Source organism: Lutra lutra, chromosome 1, assembly GCF_902655055.1.
Source record: "Lutra lutra chromosome 1, mLutLut1.2, whole genome shotgun sequence".
Taxonomy (NCBI): Eukaryota; Metazoa; Chordata; class Mammalia; order Carnivora; family Mustelidae; genus Lutra; species Lutra lutra.
The window spans coordinates 186,449,164-186,470,239 of NC_062278.1; the positions used below are offsets into that span (position 1 = coordinate 186,449,164).

The window sequence follows — 21,076 nt, forward strand, 5'->3', positions numbered from 1 at the left end:
AAAAGTCCTGGAAACAAATCCCAAGCTACAGTATCATCCTTTGGATCCCTCAGAGGTCAAAATTTAGGGAGAACTATTTATATTCATGGACTTGCTGATGCTCTTGAGTAAATAAAAAAATACATGCTCAAATATTAGGAAGTCCGTAATATAGAAACAGCACTCCGAGAATATGGAACCCCATGCTTTATAGAAAGCTGTACTATTGTTCTTTGTGTCTGTCTGATTTCATGAAACCAGGCGTTTTCCCCTTCTTGACTCTCTGCAGTATTTCAGATATCATATTTAATAAGAATTTGAAGATTAATATATTAAGTTTTCACCTAGTTTTTTACCTCCAAAGGTACCAGGTAGTATCAGTTTCTTGTTTATCCTCTCAGAGATATTTTATTCATATGTGTGTGTGTGTGTGTGTGTTTAAATTTTAAAATGGCTATATACAGTACTCAGGTTATGTACAGCGCTTTTCCATTTCACATCATGTCTTGGAAATTGTTCAAAGTAAGTTTGTGAAGATACCCTCCATCTTTTGTATGGCTGCCTTGTGTGTCATTGCTCAGTTTAAATTCTTGTTCTAAGCAACACCTTGCTGGATATCTGGGGGTTGTTTTGAGCGTTTTTACTGTTACAACCAGTGCTCAAGTAAGGGACTTTATACGTGAGCCATTTCTCACATGTGCAGGTTTACCTGGATAAATTCTTGGAAATCAACAGTCTGTCTCAGAGGCAGATGCTTTTATAACTTTGATAGTAATTGCTAAATTAGCCTCATTACCAGTTGTAACATGTTATACGCCTGCCTTCCCTGTATGACAGTAACTCTTTGCTCACAGCGTTGCCAACACTGCGTGTTATTGAACCCTTCTCTGACCTTCTGTTTAATCCTTTTTCTTTGCTTTGCCCTCACAGAGGTCAGCAGAACTGGCTACAGTTAGATCACCGCGTTCTTGACCATGATCTGCCCAAGAAGCCAGGCGCCACCGTTTTGCATTTCGCTGTGAGGTATGTATCCATAGAAACATCCAGCGTTCCCACCTCCCTTTAAAAAAAAAAAAAAAAAATTCTGGTGATCAGATAGAGAATAAAAAAAAAAAAAAAAGAAGAACAGACCTATCAAAACATTATTATGTGAGGAAAATTCTCTACTGTCTTAGTCTGGAGACGAAGTTGCCATAGATACTGTGTAGAACTGTTTTCTTTGATGATGAAGGGTAGGATCACCTTCCTTTATGCCTCAAAGTCCTTTGGACCAATTTAAAGCTGGAAAACATAGGTACTTTTTTTTAATATATAAGGCTGTTTTCAACTCAGGATACTTTTAGGATTTTTATAATTTGAAATGTGGCAGACATTTACTGTTACATGTTATGTAGGAATGTTTCCTAGAGACTGTGGCAAGAATTAGATTTTATACAATTTCATGCTTTAGTTGGAATAGAAGATAAAATGCAAACAAATGCTCATGGAAAGAATTATCTTAACAGTGCAGAAATCTGAATTCAGCTTGCAGGCAGAAAGATTGCTGAGAAGGATGTAAGGAGTCCTTGACTTGTCCCCTGGCTCTGCTTAGGTAGGTCACTTACCCGTTCCTAGGGCGTCCGTACATTCTTTCTCCAGAAATGTATGCGTTCAACTCAATCAGTGATTTCTTAAAGCCAGCCCATGATGGGAATAGTGTTCCACATGAAATATTCACACTCTAAAATAAAGAAAATGTTATAAAAAGTAACACCTGTGTTCCTGTACCTAGCTTAAGAAGTAAAACATTCCCAATTTTGCTTGAAAGCCCCTTTCTGTGCCCTGGCAGCTCTCCCCCCGTTACCTGAATTTGATGATAAATTTCTCGGTAAGTTGTTTTCCTTGTCTGAAGCCAAATATGATCAAATAAGTCAAGGTAGTAGATTTCCCAGGAATCCAAATAAGTTTTCAGAAAGCTAGAGCAACCTAAAGAATGTTTCTGTATTCTGAGCTTGTGTTATTTTTTGGATATTGAAATATGCTTTGTTTGAGGTGCCTGGCTAGCTCAGTTGGTAGAGTGTCGAACTCTTGATCTCTGGGTTGTGACATGTTTGACAGTTGAAGAGTTTAGTTCAGAGGCACATGCATTTATAATTTTAATAGCTTACTTAAAAAGAGAAAGGAGGGGAAGGAAAGGAAAGGAAAGGGAAAGGAAATGAAAGGAAAGGAAAAATGAAGGAAGGAAAAGAAAAGTAAAGGAAGAAAGAAGGAGGGAAGGGAAGAAAGATGATTTGTTTTATGACCTAGTAATGGAAGCTTCTTATTTTTCTTTTTGGGAATTTTTATACTATGATTACCTGGCAAAATCATGTTGATTTACACAATTTTTTTTAAACTTCATTTCATTTACTTCAGTCTGGTCCATGAAACCCAAAAGTATGGCAGTAACCTTTTTTTTAAGCATCTTTTTTTATATGAATGGTGATTGTCGATGGTATCTGCTCCTAACTCAGGAAATAAAGTATTGGCTATCTCCAATTTGTTTTTTGTTTTGTTTTGTTATTGCTTTCTGCTTTGATATCTGGCTTGGAATTTCTTTCATACCACAAGACATGTTTTTGAAACCCAAAAAGGAAGTAGCATAGATGGTGATTTGTCCAGGAGCATAGCTAGTGTGGAGAATTGCCCAGAAATCCTAAAGAAAGACATAGGAGTTTCCTGGAAGAAGTATGACATGAGTGCTTGTGTGCGTGGGAATGGGAGGAAAAGGCAAGTGCAAACTAACAAGCAGTAAGAAAGAGTGCACGTTAGTCAATAAGTGGATCAGAGCGTAGAGAAATTTTAATCTTGTGTGTGAAAAATGGCTCAACATAGGTCAATATATTTTTTCACAAAAGATTATAGTTTCACTATAAACATTTCACATTATATGAACTTTCCTACAGCCTTCCTCCCTCCCCACCACCCCTGACATCCTCCTCTTCTCAGAGAAAAATAAGGATGACCCTCGTTGCCTGGTGACAGAATTGTTTTTAGCCTCGAAATTTCTCCTTGTGTCTGTGAAAATCCTCTTTGTTTGCGCTTTCAAAATTTAGGGTCCAGTCTCCTATGAAGCACCTAAGCTGTTTCCAATTATGTATGTTTTAATGCAGGCTGTGGTTAAGATCCTTGCATTTTCATCTTCGCACGCACGTATTACTTACGTGGCATAACTAGCCAGCAGGACCCTCTGTCTTTGGAGAATTTAACAAGTACCATTTATTTAGTCATCCAATTGTGAACTCCTCCGACAGCTGATGTGTGGTCTAGTTTGGGTCTCAAAACACCAGGGGAGAAAACTCTTGTCTCCCTTCTATTCAGTCATTCCTTACGGCGGCCCTATCCTCTGGAAGCAGGTTCCTGAGATGCCTGAGCAGCCTGCTGCTTCTTCCCCTGAGTTTCAGCACTTACTTGGGCGTTCTCTCTCGAGAGTGTCCCGTAATCACATGGCGTGACGTTCCCTTCACTTCTTGCGTGTTCAGAACCCTTATCGAGTTCTTAATTATTCACTTAATTTTTCCTCCCAACAGTATAGTGAGATCATCATCGTCTTTGTCATTATTCCAATTAAGTGCTTGTTTTTACTCCAACTTAATTAAAGAGATGATAAAGCAAAAGCCACAGAGAATTAAGTGAGCTGATGGAGGTCATGCAGTGGAATGTCGTTCTTTGGAGGGCTTGGAAGGGGGTCAGAGGCGCCCTGTGAAGTCTGGTCCCTCTCAGAGGACCTCTTCCCTCTTCTTTTGAGAGAACAGAACCATTGGTGAGACCGACATCCCCCATGGATAACATCACTGACCCTCGGAAGTTGCCTCTGTCAGCTACACTTTTAGTCATTGAAGAATAGAACCCAAGACAGATTTTTGACTCTGTTTGGTCCCTCCAGGAGCCTCCAGAAATATACCAACCCTCTTTAGAAATACACCAGCCCTCCTTTTTTTTCTTCTTTTCAGTGGAAGTATAATTGACACACAATGTTACATTAGTTGCAAGTGTACAAGATAGTGATTTGAAAAGCCTATACTGTATCCGGGGCTCACCACAAAGGTCGCTACCCTCTATCACCATCCATTACTATACCATTGGCTGTATGCCTCTGCTATACCTTTCATCCCTGTGACTTACTCATTCCGTAACTGGAAGCAGTCATCAAGGTGCAGTCACGAAGCAGTGAAGACACAACGACGAAGGATTCCTGACAGGGGTAGCACATTATAAGGATGTGCCTTGTGGTTATTGTCATTGCAAACAGAACTATTCAAAGGCCAAGGATGAAGATAAGGTTCTGGAAATTATGGCGTTCTTACAATGAGTAATTGGTCACTTTAATAAAAGAGATTAGTTTTGTTTTTGTTTTTGTTTTTAAGTACATTGCATTTCGGTGATTCCCCACAGAGAGAGGGGGGTGCATATCTGAATCATCCTAGGAACCTTTAAACTAGACAATCATATCCCTCCAAGCCCCAGATCCCCCACATTCCTGGCCCAGCATCTGACCCGGTGCACTAGAGATGGAGTAGATACTGTCTTGTTCAAGTTCGTTGTGACAACTAAAAGAGACATCGGGATAGGAAGTGAGTTTACAAAATGCTATAAAAATATAAGAAAATACAATTTTTCAAAAAACTGTAGTGTTTGTGGAAAAGAAAAAAAGCATACAGTTTTGCTCTCAAGTAGTTCTCTCTCTATGGATATGTAGTATTAACCCGGTGGCAGGCACTGGGCTAAATATTTGATGTGCATTGTCTCACTGAGTCCTGAGCTAAACACTGGGGTCCTGCAGATCTGGGATTGGGGAGGGGGGCAACTTTCTCTTGGTTAATTCCCCCCAGGGCACAGGGAGCCGCTCAGAAACACAGGCTGCTTCTGCATGGAAGTAAGAAAACACTGAAGGTGAAGGGCATTTAGCGTTCCCTTTATGAACTTCAGGATTAAACCTTTGTCTTCTCTTCGGTTACAAAAGCTCAATGATGATATGTGCTAAATACGCATGTGACACCTGGGTGTATAGACGCCCCATGATTTATTTATGCACCATATTTCATTGAACCAATTCTCCATTTCCATGTGAGTCCAAACTCCCCCAGGTTGCTGGGGGACTTCTCCGGGCTGGGGGGTTATTTGCTGCTGTAAATTATCTTCTGCAAACACAGGGGCCTCCTTGGTAATGCAGCCCAGATGTGAACATTGGAAAAGCTCGATAGCTAGAGAGCATGCAAGCATTTAAATCAGAGAGCAGGGCCTTGGTGTGACCTCACTGGAAAAGCTCCCATTCCCTCAGGGGAGACAGGGGAGGGCAGGCAGAGGTGGCTCAGGCTGGTACCACCCAGCTCCACACCGGAGCCGTGTCTCATCTCGGAGTCTTTTACTCCCTTCTTCTGACTCTTTGCTGCTCCCCCCACACCACCCCCCACCACTCCCCTTCTGGTCTTCCTTCTCCTGCTGGTTTTCCTCCTCCTCCTCAAGTCCCCTCTGCTGTGTCCTAGGGCTATAAGAGACCACTCAGATGTACCCCTAAGGCATTGTCTATGACACTCAGGGCTGAGAACTCCCTGCAGGACTTGGGGGAGGGGAGGGAAAACTGCTGCATTTTTCTGCCAAAGCTGTTGCAAACATGGAGCCCTAGAAAAACTTCAAAAGTTCTCTCAGCAACTGGTGGCCTGGTTCTGGAACACTCAGCCTTTAAAAAGAGTTAAACTGAAGGAGGCATCGTGACTGTAACCTGTGGGTCTCCATCATTCCACCGGACTTTTTTTCTTTTTTTAAGAAAACCAAATATACGGAATACAACACAACAGGCAAAAACAATCAAACAAAAACTTTGGTGAAAAAAGAGATTTGTTAATATGGAAAGATGCCCCCAATATAGTCAAGCAAACCACAAAACGTGTGACATGATTACACTTACGTGAAATACATGAGTAGGGAGAAAGTCTAAAATGCTTACAGTAGTTAATCTCTGAGTCGAATGATTCTGGGAATGATTGTTTTTGTCTTTTTGTTAATCTCTATATATTTTTTCCTACGATGAACACATTACTTAAGCATTTTTTTTTAAATGCAAACAGCAGTTAATTTCTGGGTAGAATGATTATGAGAATGATTTGTTTTTGTCTTTTTGCTTATCTCTCTCCATTTTTTTTCCTACAACGAACACATTACTTAGACTTTTTTTTTTTTTTCAACGCAAGCATTAGGATTGATAAAAGGAAGAGAAGTTAGAATATTTGTGAGGGGCTAGCCGGGGAGTTATTTTAAAGCTATCAAAGAGTAGATGACTAACAATAAGCAGAGGACAGGAAACTTTATCTCTTCAAGGAGGAATGTGATCAAAAAGCCAGAGGAATAACTAATTCCTCCTACTGTGGACCCAGCAGAGGCTCTTTGAGGCAGATGTGTGAGGTCAGCCGGAGCTCTGGGCCACCCACCACACTCACATCCAAGTGGGCAGTATCCCAGAACCTCGAGAAGGTGACTGTTGGCTGCCTCAGTATTGACCGTGACCTCCTAAGTGGCATCACCAATTCTGACCTTCCAGGCACTTGGTTAGAGACCACCATCCATGAGGATCCGACGTCCTGACTCATACGAGAGATCCAGAAAGACACAGAACCCTTCAAAACTTGTGCTCAATCCTGATTCCAGTTTTACAGGAGTATATTTCTCAGTGTGCTTTCTGATCAAATATCAAACACGGTTTGTGGGAATCGGCTCACACTCCTCTGTAATCTGTCCTCGGGGTGACATCGAAAGGGCAGAAGGAAAGAATGAGTAATGTAACGAGTGCAAAAAGCTATAGCGTGCAGAAGTTAAAGCTTGGCCGTTAGTGCAGGGTTTCTTAATAGCGGCCCTTCTGACATTTGGAGCAGGTAATTCTTCGAGGGATGTGGGATGGTCTCAGCGTCCCAGGCATTGGCCACCCAGATACCAGTACGCCCTCCAAGTCAGGGTGATCCATAAATGCCTCCCACACTGCCCAGTGCACCCCCACTCTGTCCACTGGGACTGGTGCTTTAGCTTCTCTCCTGGGTTCGAATCCCAGCTCTGCTCTTTACTCCCCTCTGTGGCTTATTCTCCTCACGTGTAAAATGCACTTTGTTGTTGGGGGATTAAACTTATAAGAACATGATGTAGACCTCAGTAAATGTTAACGATTATTAAGATATAAATGAAGAGACTGCCTTAATCAAATATGGAATGGGTCAAAAAAAAAAATTCCATAACATGATATATGGTCTTCAAATGTGGGAGGTTTGGGACTGTCTGGCTTAGGTCAGACCCATTCATGGTTGCCCTAGGTGTAAGATCTCATCGTTTGTCTTTGTCATTCACGGTGCCCAGCCATCCTCCCCACCCCCATCTCCCCTTTCCTGCCTCCCTACTTGCCCTCTTCTCAAAGCCTGTGTCCCTCCTTTGCTCGGGGAGGATGGGAGCAGGCTGTTTTGCAGTTTGGAAGGGAAGAAGTCACACTTGGATTCTTACGGGTTGCCTGGGGCAGAAGACTTCTTTAGAACCCTTTCGGACAGGTCACAGCAAGGCCCTTACTCTCCTGGGCCTCTAGCCCATCCCCGGGGAGCTCAGAAAGAGCAGGTTCCTACAGGCTTATCTGGAGGGCCCTCGCTGGTTCTCCTAGAGACGCCTGGAAATTCAGAAGTGGGGGAATGTCTTTTGGCAGGGGAGCACACTGTGGAAGCAAATAGTGCTTTCCTTGGGGAATTCTCTCAGACGTCACCCCTCCCAGAGATGAAAGGAGCATCTGGGACTCCCACGAGCCCTGCATAATGGCTTGGAGAAAGTACAATATTCTTCAATTACACTGCTGTCTTCAGCACGCATTATAAAGTGAGACGACGGTGTGGCAGGGTCATTACAAGCAATTAGCAGAGATCTCCCTGCTCCAGATGTGGACTGGGATCTGATAGGGATCTCCTTGGGCCTGCAGCTGCGCTAAGTGCCAGAAATTACCTACAATGACTGACCGAAACCCAGAAGGAGGCCGTCACCGGACGCCACTCACAAGCCCAGCATTGTTCAGAATGCGAGGTCATTGAGTAATTCTTGCCCGCTTAGCTGTCTTTAAAGACATCACTGAGACATAAGGAAGGCCCTGGAAGATGAAATAGGCTTAGTTGTGGAGAACAAGTCGTAACTGGTCAGAAGAAGGATTTTTGTTTCACAGCATTTTCCCATTCTGGGTCAAAATGGACGCCTTGGGGGCGCCTGGGTAGCTCAGTGGGTTAAGCCTCCGCCTTCGGCTCAGGTCATGATCTCAGGGTCCTGGGATCAAGCTCCGCATCAGGCTCTCTGCTCAGCAGGGAGCCTGCTTCTCACCCCCCTCTCTCTCTGCCTGCCTTTCTGCCTACTTGTGATCTCTCTCTGTCAAATAAATAAATAAAATCTTAAAAAAAAAAAAAAAAAAAAATGGACACCTGGGGAGCATTTTGTGTCCCTGAGAGAAAGAGCTTAGGAAAAACACACGCTAAAGTTTTAAAAAGCTTCTCAGCTTAGCCAGTGCTTATCATATGGTCCCATCCACAGAAGAAGAAGAATCTAGTAATAATGCCTACCACCCATTGGCTACTGAGTGACATGCCATCCACTCTGTTGAGCACATTTAAAACATCTCATGTCTCTGGGGTGTGGGGCAGGTGAAGCAGGGGAGCACTGAGCAGCTGCACAGCCAGCTCAAGGTCCCAGGATGAGGCTCTCTCACCAATTCCATGGTGTTGACTTTTGGTCACCATGAATAAATGCCCCAAGAAGAAAATATTGGCCACCTACACGTAAGTGACTATTGAAGAATGGTCCTTTCCAAACAACTCCCGTGTTCTAATGCTTTTTGACAAAACCTGTGTTGTCATCAGGCCAACAGGCCTGCCCCTCCCCAAGCCATCTTTGTCACGTCACTGAAATGTGATGTTCTGTTATCCTTGCTAAGTGGTTAGGTGAACACCTGTCCCATCAGGAAGGGACAAAGATAGCTGGGGGGAGCACATAAACTAGAGACAAAACCTCTCCAAGCAAACTCTCTTCTTAAGAAATTGTACTTATTAAGCTGTATGAGGTTTGTCTCTGAAACATATGCCTAGTCAGAAAGCCTGAGCTCATTTCAGGGCTGGAAATTGAACCTGGGGCTTCAAGTTCACAAAATCTTGGTGAAAATCACTCACAGTAAGCATGCAGAAAGGAAACAGTATCCTTTTGCCAAAAAGGGGCTGGAACAAAAGGTCTTTATTTTACAAGTCTGGGAGAGTTCGTTTTTATTTCATTAAGTAGCCCTAGATTTTGTTTTCACTTCATGATACATGTTGATAGGTGTGCCTGGGGAGCTGTTCTCCCAAAGGACGACACTCTCTTTTCATACGCTCCATAAATATGAAGCCATTACAATGGCCCCCTTGAGGGAGAGATAGGATTCTGGGTTGAGAAAGCAGGTAATCAGATGCCGAAGAAGAAAGGTAGAAGGCAGCAGGGCAGGTTGCCAGAAAGTGGTGGGAAGCAAGATAGGGGCTTGTTTACTGGAACGAAGGTATAGTCGGGGACTTGGGCTGCAGAAACAAGGTGAACCCAGTTTCTGGTACAAAGCTGTATGTTCAGAGTTGGGCAAGCCACAAGCTGATTTAGGGCTGAGCCACCCAGCCCCCTGCATGTGGTCTCTTGAATTCCTGAAGATTAGCAAGAGGACTGGTCTGGCTGATATGTCCTCTCCCTAGAATGATGAACTCTCCCTACCTGGTGAACTCATGCATTCTTTAAGACTCGGCTCAGTTGTCCAAGGGGACGTTTCGTGCCCTGTGACACTTAGGGCTACGGATTTCAAGCTTGGCAACCTTCTCCCTCTTGATTCGTAAGCCGAGCTAATTGCAACCCTCCTTTGGGCCCCATGGCATTGTGTGCGTGTTACTTTTCATTGTGATTGTTATTGTACGAAAGCATTATATCACATGGGTTTGGAATGTGAACTTTGAAGTCTGAGAGGCCTTAGTTCGAATCATGGCTCCACCACTTCATACCTGTAGGGCTTAGAGAAGATGACTTGACATCTCCATCTCTGTTTCCCCATCTGTAAAATGGGCTCATAATTTGCTACCTGTGGCGTCTGGTTGTACTGAAGATTCAGTGAAATGATTGTTGAGAATGAAATGAGACAAAATATGGAAGGCGCTTAGCGCCTGGCGAGCCATAAGCAAGAGCTCAGGAGATTGTAGCTGGCCCACTGCAGCTGCCCCTTTCAGGAAGCTCCCATTACCTCAGCTGACAGGGATAAAGTACTTGTAGAAGCAAAGAGAGAAAGCAACTGGCACCATCACCACCTAGTTGAACCGGAAGTTCCTTCAGGATGCAACCATTGAGTTGCCTGGCCTGGAAGGAAGAGCGCTCAACCTCAGAGAGGCTCCTTATGTGGGACAAGCAGTGGACCAACCAAGCCCCTGTGATCCCTCAGAGGGAGTGACAGAGAAATAATGGAGGCAGAGGGAGGCAGGAAGCAGAAGCCACCAGTCAGAGAAAGAAGGGCAAGTCCGCAGCGGGAGCTGAGCTCACAGAAGCAAGCGAGTCACTGCCCCGAGGGCCACAAAGCCCAGGGCACCCCTGAGTCCTGCTGCCAAGGCCGCTGGAGATCTGGGATCTTACACTCAAAGCCTAGTCGTGGCCCCCACCCCGCCGCCACACAGCATTTAATTCCAGAGAATGGGTTTTTATTAACAATTGTTAATATTTGAGTGTTTCCCATATATTACTTAGTTTAATCCTTTCAAGACCCCCCAAACCATGACATGAGTGCAACCATGACATCCATTTTAGAAGAGACACAAAGAAGCTGATGATCGTGCCCATAAGGCCATACAGCTAATAAATGGTTAGAGGAGGGAGTCCCTATCTGGACCTTTCCAGTTCCAAAGCCTGTTTCCCCCAAGCCCCATGTTCTCCTCCGTGTCTGAGTCCTTCACTTTCCTTGCCACAAACTAGCCATCGTCAGTCTTCCTTAATCTCACTTATAAGATAAACCCTTGTAGGGAAAAATATAAAGGATTTATTCTCTCTCTGGAACTCCCCTTGATGATTCAACATGAGAGGTGGAATTTTTCCAATGATTTTGCCATCACCGTGATAAAATCATCCACGGTCCTTTTCAGTTTCATTTATTTATCCAACATCCTGTCCTCGTTGAGGGGGAAGAGCGTGGAGGACAGATGCCAAAGAACTTTCATGATGGTGTGCAGCTAACACCAGGCTACGCCACGCCAGTTTCTCTTCCAGGAGCTGACCTGTGAGCTTTCTTGGGGTGTTAGGTCTCTTCATGCATTATTCATCAAGCAAAGCTCCAAACTTGAGAAAAACTTCTGTGCCTCATCTGGGCCGCTCACCCACCCAGAGCTTCGAGTTCCCCGGCCAGCCTCATCATTAGGAGATTTTGAAAACAGACGAGAATAGTGAAGGACTCCCCTCCCCTCCTTACAAGGGGCTGTCGGAGCTCTCCAGGGAGCCAGGGCTAAAGCCCAGGGAAGGGGGTGGGGAGAGGCCTAGAATACTCTCATTTGCATGAAAAAAAGTCCAAGGTTAAGTGCTTTGGCTTCCCGCCAAGAGAAAACCCTGGCCTGGAAGGATGACAGGAAAGAAGTGGGGTGTGATTGAAATTTGGCTGGTGGGTGCCTGGCAAGGTGGGCGTGGGGCCCTCACAACTCAAGTCTGAGACCCAGGGCGGACGTCAGCATTCCATTATGTACTTCTCACTCAGTCGACTTCTACTTTCAGCCCTCAAAGCTCACCTGGGCTGTGTTTTGAAGCTGAGGTATTACGAGCTCCCAGAACACATGTCCAAGAATGATCAACACAGATAAAGCTGGTTTTGTAGCTGGAATCCATTTCGGATTTCTCTTGAATTCACCGTCCAACACACAAAAACTTTCTGTTAAGAGATTTTAACTGCATGTATGCCTACATTCATATCCATGAGTATTTGTACATACACGTAGACACACGTATGTGTTACAGACTTCTTTTAAAAGGAAAAAAAAAAAAGCACAACCGTTTCCTAGTTCTTCAAAATCCTCTCTGCTTTTGGGGATGCTAAATGAAGACATGACATCATGCTGAGGGAGGAAAAGAAATCTAAAAACACCAATTTCTGTACTATTTTTTCAGGTTTTACATTGAAAGCATATCATTTTTAAAGGATAAAACCACCGTGGAGCTGTTTTTCCTGAACGCCAAGTCCTGTGTGCACAAGGTAAGATGCCCCAATTGTTACATTCAGTGAATGACCCCAGACGGACTGGAGTGGGCGGGGGGGACAAATGGTATTGCCTAGATTTTTCTGTCCAAAGAAAAATGGCCACAATCTTTTTCACGGCTGTTAAAAATATATAAAAATTTTTAAACAAAAGGCAGCTCTTCTCAAATTCTAAGAAAGACAGCCACCTGCAAGGGACTCACACTCACAGATAACTACCATGGCCTTAAAGGCAGCTCATACTCCACACAGAATATTCCAGAAAGACGCAAAGATGGAGCAGTCAGATTGGGATTGAAATCTCAAAAAAGTCATCCTGGAAATCTTGTTTCACAGAGTTTCCCCTACCTCTCCCATAATTCCAAACCAATCTTACTTAGGGGCCTCTGCTCAGAGCCACGTGTTTTAAAGCCAGTGTCTCAGGGGCACCTGGGTGGCTTAGTGGGTTGAGTCTCTGCCTTCGGCTTAGGTCAGGATCCCAGGGTCCTGGGATCGAGCCCCAAGTGGGGCTCTCTGCTCGGTGGGAAGCCTTCTTCCTGCCCCCACCCCCTACCTGCCTCTCTGCCTACTTGTGATCTCTGTCAAATACATAAATAAAATCTTTTAAAAAATAATAAAAATAAAATAAAGCAGTCTCTCAGTAATCTGTGGTGACGGACTGGTTTTTTGCTATATTGTTTTTTATTTGTATCCAGTCTTTGGAGGATACATTGCTTTTGTAAAGTGCAGTGAACATGAATTGCTAGAGAAATGATCCCATGCCTGGATATCAGATTGCTCTAAAGCATTCTCGATTTTGACCTTGCCCCCTTGCAGACTATCCTTGCCTTCAAGGCCTCTATACCGTCCCCCTCAAACCACACCCTTGGCCAAGGCAGGGAGCCTGTGAACCTAGAGATGTTCATCTGGAGAGAACTTCTCTATTCTAGGTTATAGTCTCAGTGTCCAGGATCTCAGAGCCCATGCCCATTTCCAGGGCCTTCCAGGGCCCAGAAGGTGGGAGCCCCTTCTATCCAGATACATCACCCTAAATCTGAGGGGTGCCCAGGATGCCTGGCCTAGAAAGACAATGGGAGCAGACTATATATGGGTTAGGGAACCTACATTGGTACAATTCCCATAGGTCCCAAAATGTTGAGGGTGGCTCCCTGAACACACACACACACACACACACACACACACACACAGAGCTTTAATCGATTGAAGACTCAGACTGGGCATGGTTTTTGTTGGATTTTTGTAAAACAGTTGTATTGAGAAATAATTGACTGTACATGTTTAAAGTATACAGTTTTGTAAGTTTTAACATGTATAGAAGCCATGAAGTGATCGCCAAAATCAAGAAAGCGCATATACCCAGCAACTGTACATCTGCATTTTCTCACAATGGAGCAGTTTACATTTTCTAGAGTTGTGTATAGACGGAATCCTGCAGTAGATAATGTTTTTTGTTTTCTTTTTTTTGAAAGATTTTATTTATTTATTAGAGAGAGAGCAAGAGTAGGGGGAAGGGGTAGAGCGAGAGGGAGAAGCAGACTCCCCACTGAGCAGGGAGCCCAATGCGGGGCTCCATCCCAGGACCCTGAGATCATGACCTGAGCCAAAGGCAGACATTTAACCAACTGAGCCACCCAGGTGCTCCATCCTTATGTCTTCTTTTGATAAGCATAATTATTTTGAGATTCATCTATGCTGTTGCGTGTATCAGTGGCCCATTCCTTTTTACTCTTCAAGTATTCCATTGTATGGAGGTACCTTAAATTGTTTTTCAATTCCCCTGTGGGGTTTTTTTCCCCCATTTTTTTCTAGCTTTATTGAGATATCATTAACATATAACACCCTGTAAATTTAAGGAGTGCAATAGAATGATTCGATACATATATATGTTGCAAAATGATCCACTCACCTGTTGATGCGCATTTGGGTTGTACCAGTTTGGGGACTATTACCAATAAAAATGCACTGAACATTCACGTACAAGTCATTGTATATACACATACTTTTTTTTCTTGGGTAAGTGAAGCAAAATGGCTAGATCCTATGGTAGATATGCTTAATTTTTTAAGGTACTGCCAAAATGTTTTCCAAAGTGGTCTTCAAAAATCAGTTGTTCATATATGCAAGAGTTTATTTCTAGACTATTTTGTATTTTGTTTCGTTGATCTATTTGTTAGCCTTTTTTCCCAATAACATACTGTTTTGACTATTACAGCTTTAGAATGTCTTGAAATCAGAACAGACTCTAGATTGTTCTTTTTCAGCATTGTTTTGTTTATTCTATTTTTTGCATTTCCATATAAATGTTAGAATCAATCTGTCAATTTCAAAAAAACAGAACAAAACAAAACAAAAACAAAAAAACACCTGCTGAGGCTTTCATTAGGATTGCACTGAGTCTATAGATCAACGTGGAAAGAACGGAAACCTTAGCAATGTGGACAGACCCAGGACACGGAATGTAATCTCCATTTATTTCAGCCATCTTCTAATTTCTCTCAGGAGTGTTTATAGTTTTCAGCCTACAGGTCTTTTGTCAGATTTATCCCTAAATCTCCCGTATTATTTGATGTAATTGTGAATGGTATCTTTCTATTTCAATTTCTGAGTGTTCATTACTAGTATATAAAAATACAATTTGTTTTTGTATATTGCTCATGAATCCTGCAACCTTCCTAAACTCACTTATCATTTTTGGTAGCTTTTTTGTAGATTCCATCGGATTTTCTTTATAGATGTTCATGACATCTGCTAATAAAGATAGTTTTAGCCTATCTTTATTAGTCTGCCTGTTTTTTTTATTAGTTGTCAAGTTTGTAGACATAGTTGTTCAAAATATTTCCTTATCTCCCTCTTAACATGTGGTCTACAGTGCTATTACCTCTTTTATCCTGATATTAATAACTGGTGCCTTTCTCTCTCTTTTTTTTTTTCTAATTAGTCTGGCTAAAAGTTGGCCGCTTTTGAGCTTCTCAAAGAACCAGCTTTTGGTTTGAGTGATTTTCTCTGTTGTTTTTCTGGTTTCTATTTCATTGACTTCTGCTATGATCTTTATTATCTTTATCTTTTATCTTTATTATTTCTTTTCTTCCTTTTTCTTTGGGCTTCATTTGTTCTTCTTATTCTAGTTCCTTAAGATAGAAACTGAGATCACTGTTTAGAGATGTTCTTTTCTAATACAGGCATTTAGTAGATAAAATTTCCCCTTGAGTACTGATTTAGTAGTATCCCACAAATTCTCACATGTTGTGTTTTCATTTTTATTTACTCCAAAGGATTTCAAAATTCCTCTTTTGAATATCTTCAATGGCCTCTTGTTACTTAGAAGAATGCGGGTTTGGTTTCCAGATATTTGGGGATTTGTTTTGTTTTGTTTTTAGAGGTCTTATTTATTTCTAATATACCACTGTGGTCAAGGAACACACTTTGTAGGAATTAAATCCTTTTAAATTTATTGAGGCTTGTTTTATGGCCCAGAATATGTTCCATCTTGGTAAATGATCCATGTACACTTGGGAAGAATGTGTATTTTGCTGTCACTGTGTGGAATGTTCTGTGAATTTTATCACTGCTTTTGATTATGAGGGGCATTGGTATAGCTTTCTTTATGGTTCTTATGATGGGTGTTTATTGAGCATCTCGGACTTGTGGGTTTATAGTTTTCATCAATTTTGGAAATATCTTAGCCATTATTTTTTAAGGTTTTATTTATTTCTTAGAAAGAGAGAGAGAGGGGCGCCTGGGTGGCTCAGTGGTTAAAGCCTCTGCCTTCGGCTCAGGTCATGATCCCAGGGTCCTGGGATCGAGCCTCACATCGGGCTCTCTGCTCAGCAGGGAGCCTGCCTCCTCCTCCTCCTCTCTCTCTCTGCCTGCCTCTGTGCCTACTTGTGATCTGTCAAATAAATAAAAATCTTTAAAAAAAATAAAAAACAAATAAATAAATAAATAAATAAAAAGAAAGAGAGAGAGAGAGCAGAAACGGGAGAGGGAGAAGGAGAAGCAGAGACTCCGCTGAGCAGGGACCCTCACTGGACACGGGACTCTATCCCAGGACCCTAAGAGCATAGCCTGACCCAAAGTTTGACACTTAATGAACTGAGCTACCCCGGAGCCCCTATCTTAGCCATTTATTAATTTATTTCCAATTTAATCCCAATATAGTCAGAGAACACACTTTGAATGAATTAAATCCTATTTAATTTATTGAGACTAGTTTCATGACCCAGAATATACTATAGTTTTAATTAGGTGGACTTGGTTGGTAGTATCGTTCAAGTCTACTATATTTTGCAAATTGTCTGTCTGCTTCTTGTATCAGGTATCGACAGAGGGATACTGAAATCTCCAGCTTTAACTGTGAATATTTCTATTTATTTTTGCAAGTTGACCTAATTAAAATATTAGTTTTGTTTCATGCATTTCAAAGCTCTGTTATTAAGGCATAAATGTTTAGAATTGCTGGGTCCTCTTGATTATCACTGTAAAATGAACCTCTTTATCCTGGTAATATTCTTTTTTCTGAAGTCTGCTTTGTTTGATAGTAATATAATCACTTCAAGTTTCTTCGATTCATTGTTATCATGGTAAATCTTTTCTCATCCTTCTGAACTATTTGTATCCGTATATTTGAAGCACACGTTTTGAAGACAACATTAATTGCATCTTGATTTTTTTTTAAGATTTTATTTATTTATTTGACAGAGAGAGAGATCACAAGTAGGCAGAGAAGCCCGCAGAGAGGTGGGGGGGGAAGCAGGCTCCCCGCTGAGCAGAGAGCCCGATGTGGGGCTCGATCCCAGGACCTGAGATTATGACCTGAGCCGAAGACAGAGGCTTAACCCACTGAGGCACCCAGGCACCCTGCATCTTGATTTTTTAATGCATTAGGCAATCATTGTATTTTAACTGGCTATATATATACTACTTACATGTAGTATGATTTTTGACATGGTTAAGTTTAGGTCTGTCATCTTCCTATTTGTTTTCTGTTTGTCTCATCTGTTATTTTTTCCTCTCTCTGTCTTCTTTTGGATTTATTGTGTATTGTATGATTCCATTTTACCTCTTTTGTTGGAATATTAGCCGTAACTCTTTGTTTTATTCTTTCCATGGTTGCTTTAGGGTTTATAGTATACATTTTTTTAACATTTATTTATTTCTTATTTTAGAGGGGGGTGGTGGCGAGGGAGGAGCAGAGGCAGAGGGAAAGAGAATCTTAAGCAGACTCCCCACTGGGCAGAGCTTGACATGGGGCTCGAGCCCACGACACTGAGATCATGACCTAAGCTGAAATCAAGAGTCTGAAGCTTAAGTGACTGAGCCAACCAGGTGCCTCTGGAGTATACATCTGTAACTATTACATCTACCTTCAAGTGGTATAATACCATTTCATGTATAGCGCAAGAAACTTACAATAGTGTATTTCTCTCTGCCCCATCAGCCTTTATGCTGTCAGTGCCGTACATTTTACTTTTTGATGTTTTATAGGTACACACAATATTGTTGGTTTTGTGTAAACACTTGATATTTCTGCCTGCTTTTAAAATTTTCTTTTTATCAATGCTTTTGATTATGAGGTGCTGCAGTATAGTTTTCTTCATGTTTCTTGATATTGGTATATTTTGAGCATCTTGGGCCTGTGAGTTTATAATTTTCATCAGTTTTTGAAATATCTCCACGATTTTATCTTCAAATATTTTTTTCCTATTCCCACCCATGCCTCCTTTGCAAACTCCAGTTACACATATACTGGACAATCTGAAGTTATCCCACAGCCCAGTGATGCTCTCTTCTTTTTATTTAGTTATTTTTGTGTGTATGCTTTATTTTAGATAGTTTCTATTGCTCTATCTTCAATTTTATATCTTTTCTTTTGCAGTCTAATCTGCCATTGGTCTCATCCAGTATATTAAGTTTTTATCTTTAGAAGATTGATTGGGATCATTTTTATATCTTCCACGTGGCTACTTAATTTTTTGAACATATGAGATACAGTTATAATAATTGCTTCAAAGCTTTTCTCTACTTATTCTAATATCTGTGTCAGTTCTGGTAGGTTTTGACTGATTCATTTTTTTCTCCTCATTATGGGTCATGTTTTCCTGCCTACTTTTTGCTTGCCTGATAATATTTGAATGAATGCTGGATAGTGTTTAATTTAAATTTGGGGGCACTGCCTATTTTTATATTCCTGTAAATATTCTTGATATTGTTTTGGAATAAAATATAATTACTTAGATGCATTTTGACTTTTTTCAAGTCTTAGTTTTATGATTTATTAGGCTGACCTAGAGCAGTGCTCACTCTAGAACCAATTGTTCCCCATTACTGAGGCAAGACCTTCCTAATGGTCTACTCAGTGCCCCATGAATTATGAGTTTTTTCTGTGGGATCCAGCTCTGTGTGAGGACCAGGCACTCTTCCCTTTCATCTTCTTGGATAGTTTTTCCCCAGCCTTGGGCAGGCTCTTTCCATGCACGCAATGATGAGTACTCTGTCTATCTTCAGGATTCTCTCTGTGAAGCTCTCCTTTCTCTGGCACTCTATTCTGCAAATTCTATCCATTTTGGTCTCCCCAGTCTTTCAGCTCTGTCTCCTCCACTCAAGAGAGTGTACCTTGCTCCATCTGTGTAACACCTTCACAGCCCGGGGAACATTCTCATGGCAGTAAGTGGGGGCAGTCACGGGGTTCACCTCATTCAAAGTTCACTGTCCTTTGTTGCCTTTTATTCACGATTTTGAAAACTTTTGTTTCATATTTCTTGGCTGGTTGTTTAGGTGTTGTTTTTTTTTTTTATATGGTTCTGTTTGTTTGTTTATTTGTTTGTATATGGTGAGAAGGTAAATCCAGTCCCTGTTAACTCATCTTGGCTAGAAACAGAAGTATTCAAATCAGAGTTTTTGGTTAAATCTATGGAGAAAGTAAAATGTCTTTAGCACCAAAGACTTTAACATAGCCTGTCTTTGTTGGGACTCGAGCTTCCCTAAGAACTCCAAGAGTTGACTGATAAGTAGATACCTATATAGCAAATGCAGCATTTCCTGAGTCAGGAGAAAACATTTTGTAAACCACCGTTGGTCATTATCTCCTATGTGGAGAAGTTCAATTACCCCTTGTTATATTTTTCACTACCTAGCTGGCTGTGGGCCAATGAAACAGTTTCCTTGATTGCTTCTTTGCTCTGTTGCTATGTAAAGACAGATACAGGGAAAATTTTAACTCGTGATATTTCTCTTGTAGCTTTGTATGCCAAATTCTGTTGGTCTTGAGGAAGTACTGAAAAGTGGAGTTCGTTTAACTTCTACTTCTTCTTATGAACGTCAGTTCTTGAGACATCCTTTCTAAATGGAAAAGGATTTTGTGACTTGTCAAAGAATTTAGAACTTTTACAAAATATAGTATTGTTAGGCACTATGACCTATGAATATTTTTGCAATATTTTTTTTTAAATTCAGTTGTAAGAATTTAGAGTTGAATAATACGTTACATGTTAATAAAAAATAAAACTTTTTTTTTAATTTTAAAAAAGAATTTAGAGTTGAATATTTTCTATCTAAGTAATACGCAGATGACTAGTAACAAACGGTCCCAAGAGATGTTATAAGATCCTGTAAGTGATAACAGGATCACATAGCTATGTGGTAAAGCAGCTTTTGAGTAATTTCTAAGATATATGATAATTTAAGAACATCACACACAGGGAATAACATCTGAATCATGGACCCAGGAGTCCGTGCGTTTTATGAGAACATAGTCTTGGCTATAGAACGCACGTGGGTGGATTACTGATTGGTGAAAATCCATCACTGACGTGATAGCTCCTGTTAATTTAGGGCCCAGTGCTGGATATGAGGGTAAATGGGGCTTCCTTCTACACTGTGCCGAGGACATGCTACCTGGCAATGATGTGTTTAGCACCTCTAGTCACCTGCTACCCACACTTCTTTCTCCCTGCCAGATAGCTGTCCCTGTCTTCCAGCTCCTTCATTCCACTGAAGACAGAAACATATCCAGGCAAGAAAAGAGAGCTCTTATTTCCAGATACTGACAAAGTCACAATATCTTTTTGTATGCTTTGTTAGAAAGAAATACGACTTGTGATAAAATTTCATACTCTGGATAGCTATGTAAATGTGGGTTTATGTTTAAAAAATTCACCCTTCTGAGTATAACGTTTGAAACACTGGGTGGTTCCCAGTGGTTTCGTAAATGTCATTGCCCATGCGAAGAAGTCATTGGTAGCTTTCTGTTGAAAGACATACTGGACCTCATTTTTGAGTTTGGGTATCCCAGGAGAGTCTGAAAAAGGAAGAGAGAATTTTCACTTTTGTTTACTCCAAAGCAAATCCCCATGTACATAGTGTGGTAGGAATTGGGCATTCAATGAATTGTTGTACACTAACACAATAAATGAATGGATGCTATTGATGATGAACACTTGTTCCCCAAGAAGTCTAGAGATAAACAAAACAGTTTGTCTGTTGTATCACATGACTAGTATTAACTCTGAAATGTATATAAACTTACTGAGAAACTAAACATCTAAAATGCTTTAAAAATTTCATTTTCTAAGTCAAGCAGAGAGAGTCAATTATCATATGGTTTCACTTATTTGTGGAGCATAACAAATAGCATGGAGGACAAGGGGAGATGGAGAGGAGAAGGGAGTTGAGGGAAATTGGAAGGGGAGGTGAACCATGAGAGACTATGGACTCTGAAAAACGATCTGAGAATTTTGAAGGGGTGGGGGGTGGGAGGTTGGGGGCACCAGGTGGTGGGTATTGTAGAGGGCACGGATTGCATGGAGCACTGGGTGTGGTGCAAAAATAATGAATACTGTTATGCTGAAA

The 21,076-nt window shown here is 41.5% G+C and overlaps 1 protein-coding gene across 7 annotated transcripts in view; it reads left to right on the plus strand.

Moving 5' to 3' along the window:
* FRMD4B (FERM domain containing 4B) overlaps positions 1-21,076 on the plus strand; it is a 332,329-nt gene that overhangs the window by 219,380 nt on the left and 91,873 nt on the right. For all 7 annotated transcript variants that reach the window (XM_047747015.1, XM_047747034.1, XM_047746993.1 and 4 more), the window contains 2 exons: positions 910-1,002; positions 12,142-12,226. In XM_047747015.1, coding sequence (XP_047602971.1) covers positions 910-1,002; positions 12,142-12,226 — 178 coding nt within the window. The remainder of the gene's footprint in view (positions 1-909; positions 1,003-12,141; positions 12,227-21,076) is intronic.